At 38.9% G+C, this 12,049-nt stretch overlaps 1 protein-coding gene across 1 annotated transcript in view; it reads left to right on the forward strand.

The window, feature by feature from the left end:
• Nucleotides 1–7,324, forward strand: part of LOC109935219 (kinesin-like protein KIF15-A) — a 94,092-nt gene extending 86,768 nt beyond the window's left edge. Inside the window, exons 25-26 of the mRNA XM_048609196.1 lie at nucleotides 3,644–3,775; nucleotides 5,222–7,324. Of these exons, the coding sequence (XP_048465153.1) occupies nucleotides 3,644–3,775; nucleotides 5,222–5,341 (252 nt within the window). The 3' untranslated portion in view covers nucleotides 5,342–7,324. The remainder of the gene's footprint in view (nucleotides 1–3,643; nucleotides 3,776–5,221) is intronic.
• Nucleotides 7,325–12,049: the final 4,725 nt, after the last annotated feature.

Below are 12,049 nucleotides of genomic sequence, written 5' to 3' on the forward strand. Positions count from 1 at the left end.
GGCTAGTTTCCTTCCTGACTGTCCGATGTAATGTTTGTGGCAGTCGTTGCATGGCATTTCGTAAACCACGTTGGATCTGCGTGTTGTGGGAATGGGGTCTTTAACCCCTGTAAGTGTTTGTCACAGAGTGGATGTGGGCTTGTGGGCCACCATGATTCCTAGTGGTCTTAGGAGTCTCATTGTCAGTTCCGATATGTTCCTGATGTAGGGAAGTGTGGTAAGTGTGTTATGTTGTACTGTGTCCTCCTGTTGTTGTCACCACACCACTTACCAGTTTAACTGGGACAAAGTAACCATAGTAGCCCAAGCCAAACATAGACACGCACAGGAATTCCTAGAGGCACGGTTCTCCACCCGTAATGCAATTAACAAACACATAGAATTGGATCCCATATACAAACCCATACAGATCAAAACCGGAAATGACAGTACTCACCATAATGGACTGGACAGTATAAATTCCAAGTGGAGTAGAATAACATCGCTTCATTGGAGGCGCCACTGATGATGTCACCTAACATGGTGACAAAATGTCTGAACAAAAACAAACCAGCTCAGTGAGCAAGTCAACAACCTAATCTTTTGATGTGATATCTGATGTATTGATTAGACCTTCTCAGATTTTTCTGGCCAAACTGTGGATTTTACATGTGATTCAATGAGTTATGCATGTAATTGCATACCAACTTTTAAAATATAATTCCGTCTAAATTCAGGTTATCATACAATTCACGTTTTAGCACTAAATTCCCTTTTTGTATCACAGTTCAAGTTATTGGATAATTCTAATTTTGGCACAAAACAACTTGTAATTATCAGAAGACTAAATAATACATTATTCCTTGAACTATATTACATAAAATTTGGACAGTATACTTATTGTGGTGTTTTGGCACAATAAAATTTGATTTGAAGCTGTTGACATATTTTCAGATAGTTTGAGAAATTAATTTCTTTGAGATGTGCATAGAATCTGCACGAAGTGCATATTCAACAATTGAATGTCTTTTGGGAATGACTAGTGGTAAATGTAACTCACTTGCTTAACAGTAAATGCTGTTCACTTTCAGGAGATGCCTTCCAGAATTTGACTAAGTTTCAATATGGGGATTTCCTGCAATAAACTTTGTTTTAAAGTTATTGGGATTGTATTGAGAGAATTTTTAAAATAAATTCTCTATTGCCATATCTCAGACTATAAGATATTGCAGCAGAAGTAGGCCATTCAGCCTATTGAGTCTGCCGTACCATTCAATGGGATCATGGCTGATCTTGTAATCCTCAAGTCCACTTTCCTGCCTTTTCCCCCATTATCCTTGATTCCCTTAATGATCAAAAATCTTCCTGTCTCAGCCATGAATGTACTTAATGAGCCAGTCTCAATAGCCCTCTGCGGTAATGAATTCCACAGATTCACTGCCCTCTGAAAGAAGAAATTCCTCCTTATCTCTGTCTTTAATATGCATCCGCTTATTATGCCCTCTGATGCTGGACTCTCGAGAAGGGGAAATAAACTTTCTGCATCTACAGTGTCAAGCCCCCTAAGAATCATATGTTTCAATAAGGTTACCTCTCAATCTTCTAAATTCCTATTCCACAGGCCCAAACTACTTAACCTCTCCTCATAAGATCGTTCCTCCATGCCTGGTATCAGTCTAATGAACCTTCTTTGGACAGCCTCCAATGCCAATATATCTTTTCTTAGATAAGAAGCTCAAAACTGGCCTGCAGTATTCCAGCTGTGAGCTGACCAGCGCATTGTATACTTTTAGAAAGCTTCTCTACTTTTATACCCAATTGCCTTTGAAATTTATGCCAACATTTCATTTACTTTCCCTAGTTTTTTGTAATTCAAAGAACAAAGAAAATTACAGCACAAGAACAAGCCCTTTGGCCCTCCAAGCCTGCGCCGATCCAGATCCTCTATCTAAATTTGTTGCCTATTTTCCAAGGATCTGTGTCCCTCTGCTCCCTGCCCATTCATGTATCTGTCTAGATACATCTTAAATGACGCTATCGTGCCCGCCTCTACCACCTCCGCTGGCAATGCGTTCCGTGCACCTACCACCCTCTGCGTAAAGAACTTTCCACGTATATTTCCCTTAAACTTTTCCCCTCTCACCTTGAAATCATGACCCTTAGTAATTGAGTCCCCCACTCTGGGAAAAAGCTTCTTGCTATCCACCCTGTCTATACTTCTCATGATTTTGTAGACCTCAATCAGGTCCCCCCTCAACCTCCGTCTTTCTAATGTAAATAATCCTACTATACTCAACCTCTCTTCATAGCTAGCGCCCTCCATACCAGGCAACACCCTCATGAACCTCCTCTGCACCCTCTCCAAAGCATCCACATCCTTTTGGTAATGTGGCAACCAGAACTGTATGTAGTATTCCAAATGTGGTCAAACCAAAGTCCTGTACAACTGTAACATGATCTGCCAACTCTTGTACTCAATACCCCGTCCGATGAATGAAAGCATGCCGTATGCCTTCTTGACCACTCTATCGACCTGCGTTGCCACCTTCAGGGTACAATGGACCTGAACACGCAGATCTCTCTGTGCATCAATTTTCCCTGGGGCTTTTCCATTTACCATATAGTTCGCTCTTGAATTGGATCTTCCAAAATGCATCACCTTGTATTTGCCTGGATTGAACTCCATCTGCCATTTCTCTGCCCAGCTGTCCAATCTATCTGTATTCTGCTGCATTCTCCGACAGTCCCCTTCACTATCTGCTACTCCACCAATCTTAGAGTCATCTGCCATCGTCCAATTCATGGACGAGGCACCCAAATCCTTCTGCTGTGAAGCTTTCAGCAGTCTTTCTCCATCTAAATAATGTTCAACTCCTCTCCTCTTCTTGCCAAAGTGCATAACCTCACATTTTTCCACATTATATTCCATCTGCCAAGTTTTGGCACACTTGTTAAACCTGTCTATATCCCGCTGCAGACTCTGTGTCATCCTCACCACTTGCCTTCCCCCATATTTTGGTTTCAACTGCAAATTTACACACAACCTGCAAACGTATGCCAAATGGCCATTCCAGTCATTCAAAGCATTCATCTTAAGGTTTAATGATAATTGGATACATTATATCCCATAACTGAAATTGTACCAAGACTATAGATAAATTGAGTAGTTGATTATAACATAACAAAAATTGTAATAGTATTCATACTGTGTTTCTAAGTGATTTTACCTTTTTTAAATGAGCAAATATGATGGATGTTAGCAGTGAACAACACAATATTTTCTTTGTCAGATAATAATGTGGCCAGCTGCAGAGTAAGATGACTTTGTACACTGCTCTAATCTTGAGAAAACTCATCAATTTCTGACCTTGTATTTTTCCATTCCCAACTCCACTCTGCGTACACATCACCTTTTTGTGGCTTTTCTAAGTGAGACAGCAAATTAACTTCTGTTTCTCCATGTAGATCTATGCCCAGTAAAATTGGGTTCTTCTCACCCATCTACTTTAAAATCTCTCTTCATTTAACATCCTTAAAGCCACATTACAAGAAACTGTTTTGGACCCATGTAGGTATGGTCCGTAGCCAGATACCAAGTTCAGAAGCACAGTGCACTACCTATTTCATGTAGAAGCTTTATTAATTCTTTATTGTTAAACTGCAGGAGGTTGAAACTCTTAGGGTACAAGTGGCCAGCCTTACTGAAGAGAATGGTAAATTGGTCGGACACCAGAACTTGCAACAAAAAATACAGCATTTGGTTAAAGTCAAGAAGGAAAATGTTCGTCTCCTGGAGGTATGATATTTTAAATCGACAGGAAATTCTATATTAGATTTTGTTTCGGGATTATTATGTTCTGTTGGAAGTCACACAATGAGCACAATAAATAAGCAGTTTCATATGCTTTTTCTTCTCTTTCTCTTAATTCCAATTCCTATTGGTCAAATTACAAGCGTGTTTTTTTTTCCTGATACACTCTTGCCTACTTCTATGAAGACACTGACTGGCTAAAGTAGAGGCCAGTCAGTTCTGCCCAAATTTCTATCATTTACATGAAGAGCCTTTTCTGGGGCTAACTGATCACTGTAGGGCTGGGAGGAATGTGGAGGATATGTGTCGTCCAAGCCCAATTCTATTGATTGTCAATATTATTGTGAATATACATCAATGGAAAACTGTAAGGAGCAGGAATTCTGATTTTTCTTTTTCTTTCCCCATTTTGGTGTGCTGAAGCTAATTGGAGGACTAGCCCAACACGATGAGTTCAGTTCAACAGCACATAAGAAATATTAAAACTTTTGAACAATTGAAATTCACTTTGGCAAGATCCCCAAACTGGCAGGGTGTATTCATGACTTCCTAATCTTTTATGCGCACATCCTGCCCAAAGATTAACTTTTTGATTCTATCACAGATTAACATTTTTGTTCTATCATAAATTTATTGCCCAATTCAAATTGCCTTTGAGAAGTGGTGGTGAACTGCCACCCTGAACTAATGTAAGTAACGCACAGTGCTGCTGATTCTAGGATTTTGATTCCATGACGGTGAAGGAATAATGATATATTTCCGAGATAGGTTGGTATGTGGTTTGGAGAGGAGCCTGTAGGTTGTGTTCTGCCCATCTTTCTAGATGATAGGGGGCACAGATTTGAAAGGTGCTTCCTTGGTGAGTTGCTGTACTATATCTTGTATGTGGTATACACTGGTGTCACTGTGTATCAATGGAGTGCATGAATGTTGAAGGTGAAAGGAGTGCCAATAACGCAGAAAGGTGTTAAATCCTTTGAGTTTTGTTGGAGCAGCACTCATAGAGAAAAGTGGAGAGTATGCCACATTAGTTCTGACTTGTGCCCTGTAGATGGGAGTGGACATATTTGGGAAAGTGGGACGGACAGTAGTTACTTGCTGCATTATTACCAGCCCATGACCTGATCTTGTGCATGGCATATATGTTGTGGCCACATTGCTAGCTTCCCACTTGTGCTTTCTTTATATTCCTGTGGGACTTAATAAATTAGAATTAATCCATACCCACGTTCCTATTCTTGTACATTCAGATCCACTTTGCTGTGGCAAGTTTAACTGCTCCCATCCTGGGACAACATAAAACACTCTCTCAGCTGTCCCTTGCAGCTTAAGATATGTATTTCATGGCTATAGTATATATTACTTGCAGCTTAAGATACGTATTTCATGGCTATAGCATATATTACATTTTTATTTTTTGTTTTAATTTAGGAAGTAAACTTGCTGAAATTGGAGAACATGAAACTGAAAGAACTTAAGAAGCATGATACGAATGAATTTACTTGCCTGAGAATTTGTACGGAGGGAAAGCATGAAAATGTAGAGCAATAATGTGTAAATGTTATTTTTCTATTTTGAGTTCTAGTAGACAATTTCAAACTTGCTCTTTTTTTTAAAATCTGTCAACAGCAACCTGATTTGAAGTACCATATCATATTGTGCTTAAGGAAAACTGAGTTGAAATTGTTGAAGTAATGACTGTTGTGAACCTCATACTTGGGTATAGTTGCCTTCCAGAAAGGTTTTTTAAACTATTAACTTCAATTACTAATTGTTGAAGTATCTCTGAAGTCTCAACCTTATTGTGCTCTGTCTTCATACCCAATGAACAGTTCTTGTCAATTTTGCTACCATTAGATTATTGTCGTGAACTGTTCTTTATTTAGCATTGGTATCAAAATGTATTGTGATTTTATTTTTATACATCTTTACATGTTAATAGCTTTTTTCTTTTGATTTGAGAGGAGAGATTTTAAACTTGGAGAGTAGATTTCGATCAGGTTGATCTACTAGAATAACTTGCAGTCAGGATTTGGCAAACTGTCAAATTCAAATTTACCGAGCAGTCACCGGAGTAACCTTTGTGACCTTCCATCCTCCTATTTCTGTGATAATTTTCAGATTGCTGCAGTTCTCCAACTTGAAGTCCTGAATTTTCAGCGCAGCACTCCTGACTTCTGATTTATGCAAATAAAATCTTTTACTGGGCTTGCCTGGTTTTTCTTGAATTTCACCCCATATTTCTCCTCCTGAAAATGATAGGTGTGAGAGTATAATTATGAGAGCTAGCAGCTCTATACAACCCTGAATGGATGTCTGATATCTGACCATAGTGAGTATGTGGGAAAGTTCTGCCCAGTTTTCGTCTGTTTCATTTCCGCCACTGTTGCACAAAATCCAAGGATTTAAGGCTAATTATAGCACCCTGTTGTGAACTTGTTTGGGACCTACTAATTTTCATAAATTAAGGAATCAGAATAGTAGAATGCTGAGCATGAATATTTCTGAAGCAGAAAGTATGTGTATATGTAGTTAAATATTCTTGTATAAAAATGTTAAAACAATGTGGGGTTATCATTGGCTGTCATTTTGTGAACTGATGACAGACAAAAATGCCTCCTACCTCTCATACAGAAACAAACAAGCAATTGTGTGAACTAACCTCAGGACTTCTCAACTGGTTCATTGTTCACCTCCATCAGATAAATTTAAATGAGCAAAAGGTTTAACAGCATTTTTCATTACATTCCTCATTCCATATAATGTGAAGCCAGAAACAACTGTATTTTTTATGAGTCACTTAAGTCAGATCTAAGTGCATCTGCCCAATTGGATTTCATGCTAGGTTTATTATCTTGGTTGTAATGTCTGTGGGAGCAATGCCAAATAGAAGCCAAGCACTTTTGATGACGGAGAGGGGAAGCATCAATGTGATTCATGTTTGCTGCCTGATTGGTATTTCTCAGCTGAAACAAGAACAAAGCACATTATTGTTCAGATCTTAAAGGAGTAATAGAGCATTGTATGTACATACCTAAAAAAGAGAGATGCACATTTCAGCACATTGCCAATGGTATATGACCAATCTGTACACAATAAAAGTATATTGATTCTTTTTTTTTAATTGAACTTCTGAAATGAAATTTCCTCTAATTTTAAAGGAATAATGATGAGTATGGCAGTAATGTGTCTTTGCACTTGCAAGTCAGATGTGTGTATTCTGGTCTGGCTAGCAAATTTGGGCAAGGACTGAAGTCGATAATTGCTCAGTTATTTTGTCTTCAAATAGGTGAGATTGTGCAAGACTGTGGGAATAATTTGTGACTGATGTAAGACGGTGGATTCTAAACAGCGTTGATGAACACTGAAAGGGATCCAGTTTCTTTGAAGACTTCTAATGGAATTTTAAAAAAGGAGTCCAGGTGTACTAAGTCCAGCAATTCACCGTTCTTGTTGGTCACACAATGTAATTAAAATGGCAGCTCAAACTGTAAATGAGTTTTTAAAAGTTATTATGTACTTTGTCTTTTGTCTATTGTGTCAACTGTATGTAGAATTAATTTTACTATACTAATTTTATCTAGTTTAGGATTTATTTGTTTCACTGATTAAAGACTAGTAAGATTGGATATCTTGCCTTGTCTTGAAAATATTTAACTTTTTGATCAAGACGCAAAGGAGGGAGGTGATGGTTTAGTGGTATCATTGCTGGTCTGTTAATGCAGAGACCCAGATAATGTTCTGGGAACCTGGGTTCGAATTCCGCAATATCAGATGGTGGAATTTGAAATCAGTTTTTTAAAAAAAATCTGGAATTAACATCCTAGTGATGACCATGAATCCATTGTCGATTGTCGGAAAAACCCATTTAGTTCACTAATGACCCCGAAGGAAGGAAACTGCCATCCTTACCTGGTCTGACCTACAAGTGACTACAGACCCATAGCAATGTGGTTGACTCTTAACTGATGGATTAGGGATGGGCAATAAATGCTGCCTAGCCAGTGATGCCCACAGCCCATGAATGAATAAAGAAATTTTTAAAAATTACATGAACTTAGCAGTGTTGCAAGCTGCTTAAAGCTGCAACTTTTTAAACTTGCCACAATATACATTCCTGAAAAGGTGGAGTCAGATTGCACATCAAAGAACATCTGAAGATGGGATTGAATGTGTGGACATGAGTAGATTTCCTATAATTGTATTTGCCTTTTATTGAAGAGAGCTGTTTCTACTTCTAATATCTTTATCCACCTAAAACCTCAAAGAACTCAATTCACACTGTGACATTCCCTTTCTTCAAACACTTGGCAACTTCGCATGCAATAACCACTGCAAGGTAAGGAACTGTAAATTAGTACCTCATTTTGCAGCTATGCGTAAATACAAGTTACTAGGTTTTACCTGGCAAATTAGAAATGCAAGTGAGCCATTCAAGGCATTGAGTCTGATCTGCCATTCTATTCAGTTATGATTGATGTATATCTCAAATCCATTTTGACTGCCTTTGTCAAATATTACTTGATTATATTTCTGTAGAAAGGTTCAAAATCTCATTTGAGATTTTCAACTGACCCATCACTCAAGGCCTTTCGGGGGAAGGGGTTCTAGATTTCCATTAGCCCTTGTGCAAAAATGCATTGTAATTTCATTCCTGAATAGCTCTGATTTTAAGATCACATCCCCTTGCTCTGGTTTCTCCATGAGCAGATTTTATTTCTCCATAATTATCCTATGTCTTGCCTCAATCTTTATTGTGCAAGGCCCTTGGTTAGATCAGTCTTAAACATTTAAACTCAAAAGAGGCAAATCAATTTTTTTGAAAACTGAATGTTATAATTTAATCCTTTAAAAGTTATGTACAACGTCTGAGCTCTGTTGGAGTAGTGAACAGTCCTTGTCTATGAAAGAATTGGAGCACATGCGAAAATAAATTGGGTACAAATTCTGAATTAAATCAGACCTATCAGAAAAGAAACAATGGTTCTATACAAAAGAGGGGAGATTACAGAGGTTTTTCAAGACTGAAAAGACTTAACTGGGTACATGTAGAGAAAATATTTCTACTTGCGTGAGAAGTGAGAACTGGAGCTATAAGATGGGTACTAATAAATTTAATAAGGAATTTGGGAAACCTTCTTTAACCCAAAAGTGAGTCACATTACCATAGGGAGTAGTTGAGGTGAAAAAAACAGATTACTTCAATAGAGAAAAAGATACGTACATGAGAGAAATAGTACTAGAAGGATATGCTGATGAGCTTAGAGGAAGGGCATGGGGAAGAGACTTAGAGTCATAGAGTTGTAAAGCATAAACAGACCCTTCGGTCGAACTTGTCCATGCCAACCAGATATCCTAAATTAATCTAGTCCCATTGCCAGAATTTGGTCCATTTCCCTCTTAAACCCTTCCTAATGATGTACGCATCCAGATGCCTTTTAAATGTAATTATACCAGTTTCCACCACTTTTCCTGACAGCTCATTTTATGTACCCACCTCTGCGTGAAAGGGTTGCCCCTTAGGTCCCTTTTAAGTCTTTCACCTTAAATCTATGCCCTCTAGTTTTGGACTCCACTACCCTGGGAAATGACCTTGGCTAATCACCCTATCCATTCTCCTCATGATTTTTATAAACCTCTATAAGGTCATCTCTCAACTTGCCACGCTCCAGGAATAAATAACCCCAGTCCATTCAGCCTCTTCCCTATAGCTCAGACCCTCCAACCCCAGCAACATTGCTGTAAATCTTTGCTGAACCCTTTCAAGTTTAACATGTTTCCTATTAATAAGGAGGCCAGAATTGAATGCAGTATTCCAAAAGTGGCCTAACAGATGTCCTGTACAACTGCAACATGACATACCAACTCCTGTACTCAATGAGCTGACCAATAAAGGCAAGTGTACCAAACGCATTCTTCACTACCCTGTCTACCCTTGACTGCAATTTCAAGGAACTGTGAACCTGTACCCTAATGTCTCTGTTCAGCAACACTCCCGAGGACCCTACATTCTCAGTGTATACATTCTCCCTGATTTACCTTACCAAAATGCAACATCTCACATTTATCCAAATTAAACTCAATCTGCCACTCATCAGTCCTTCTGATCAAGGTCCTGTTGTACTCTGAGATAACCTTCTTCATTGTGCACTGCAGTACCGATTTTGGTGCCATCTGCAAACTTACCAACCATTCATCCTATATTCACATGCAAATCATTTGTATAAAGGACAAAAAACAGTGGACGCAGCACCGATCCTTGTGGCACACCGCTAGTCACCGGTCTCCAGTCTAATAAGCAACCTTCCACCATTACCCTGTCTCCTACCTTCAAGTGAATTTTGTATTCAAATGGCTAGTTCTTCCTGGATTCCATGTGATCTAACCCAGTCTACCATTTGGAAAGTTGTTCAACACCTTGCTGAAGTCCATTTAGACAATGTCCACTCTTCTGCCTTCATCAATCTGCTTTTTATTACTTCTTACTTGGGTCGGATGTAAACAGCTAAGATGGACCTGTTGAGCTGTATGCTTCTGTGTTGTAAATATCTAATTGAAGTACATTTTATAAATCAAGAGAGCTTTGTATAGTAGGTTCATACTGAATCCAGGAAGCTCTTGAGTTGATTGTTTTTTGGTTTGGTAGTGCTGGTGCAATTCAGGAAACTAGACAATTGCTAGTCCCCTTTTAGCCTATTTTTCTAATCAATCTGTTCAGAGATATTATTGCACACCTCTGGAGTAGGTGAATTTGAACCTGGGCCTCCTAATTCAGGGGTAGGAACACTACCATTGCTGGTTCTGACTCTGGATTAGTAATAATTAGCACCTGTCCCAAGGTAGATCTGGCTGGCTGCTCAATGCACATTTTAGTTATTTATTGAAGCTGTTTGGACATGTTATGCCATACTTCTGGGACAGGTGGGACTTCAGATCAGACTTTCCAGATTAGAAGTGCCGAAAGACCCCCAATCAATGCCAACTTAAAATTGGGTGCAGTGAAACCATTAATTAACGCTGAGCAAGTTTTTTTTATTGACTGCTGTTTAAAATTTGTTGCAGTCTCAGGCATACAGTGATGTATGGATGTACCTTTAGTAAGATGCAGTTATTTACTTTATTGATCTCAGGTAGAAGTTAAGTAGTGGGAGGTGAGCTATTAGATGTGTTATTTACAGTGGGAAGTTATTAAATATTGGATAATTGGCTGGGGTGAGATATTAGTTGTTTTGTTGGTGGTAATGAGGTAAGCTATTAGTTGTTGGATCACGGGCAGAGGGTGAGGTAGTATGTTGATAGTGGTCAAGTATTACTAATTGGATTATGAACTAGGGGTGAGTGTTAGTTACTAGATTATTGGCAGGGGATGAGGCATTAGTTATTGGATCATGGAAAGTGGCTGAGCTATTAGTTGGATTATGGGTACCTCACATGAATATGTGTTATTTATAGGATCAAGTATTAATTATTGGATGAGTTTATGTGGTGGATGAGTTTATGTCATAGAATCCATACAGTGCAGAAAGAGGCCATTCAGTCCATTGAGTGCACCAATCCTCTGAAGAATATCCGACCCAGGACCCCCCCCCCCCATCCCCATAACCCCACATATACTACAGCTAATCCATGCAGCCTGGACATTATGGGGCAGCTTACAATGGCCAATCCACCTAACCTGCACATCTTTGGACTGGAAGGAAACCAGAGTTGGGAATTATTAGTTATTTTGTTATGGACAGAGGGTTAAGTATTGTTGGTAAGGCCAAGTATTAGTTAAAAACCAAAAGAACTGCGGATGCTGTAAATCAGGAACAAAAACAAAGTTGCTGGAAAAGCTCAGCAGGTCTGGCAGCATCTGTGAAGAAGAGAGTTAATGTTTCGGGTCCGGTGACCCTTCCTCAGAACTGATCAAGTATTAGTTGTTGGACCATGAATAGTGAATGAGGTATTGCTTATTGGATAATAAACAGGGTGAAGTATTAATGGTAATATTATTTAGGTGCACTAATTATTGGATTATGGATAGTGGATGAAGTATTATTCATTGCATTATGGGCAGAGGATGAAGTATTATTGGTAAGGTCAAGTATTAATGGACCATGAATGGAGGGTGAGTTATTAGCAGAGGTGGGTATCATCTCGAGTATCATTGACAGGGTAAGCTATTAAATATGAGATAGTAGGAACTGCAGATGCTGGAGAATCCGAGACAACAAGGTGCAGGGCTGGATGAACACAGCAGGCCAAGCAGCATCATAG

This window comes from Rhincodon typus, chromosome 2 (genome assembly GCF_021869965.1).
Source record: "Rhincodon typus isolate 14 chromosome 2, sRhiTyp1.1, whole genome shotgun sequence".
In the NCBI taxonomy this organism is placed as follows: domain Eukaryota; kingdom Metazoa; phylum Chordata; class Chondrichthyes; order Orectolobiformes; family Rhincodontidae; genus Rhincodon; species Rhincodon typus.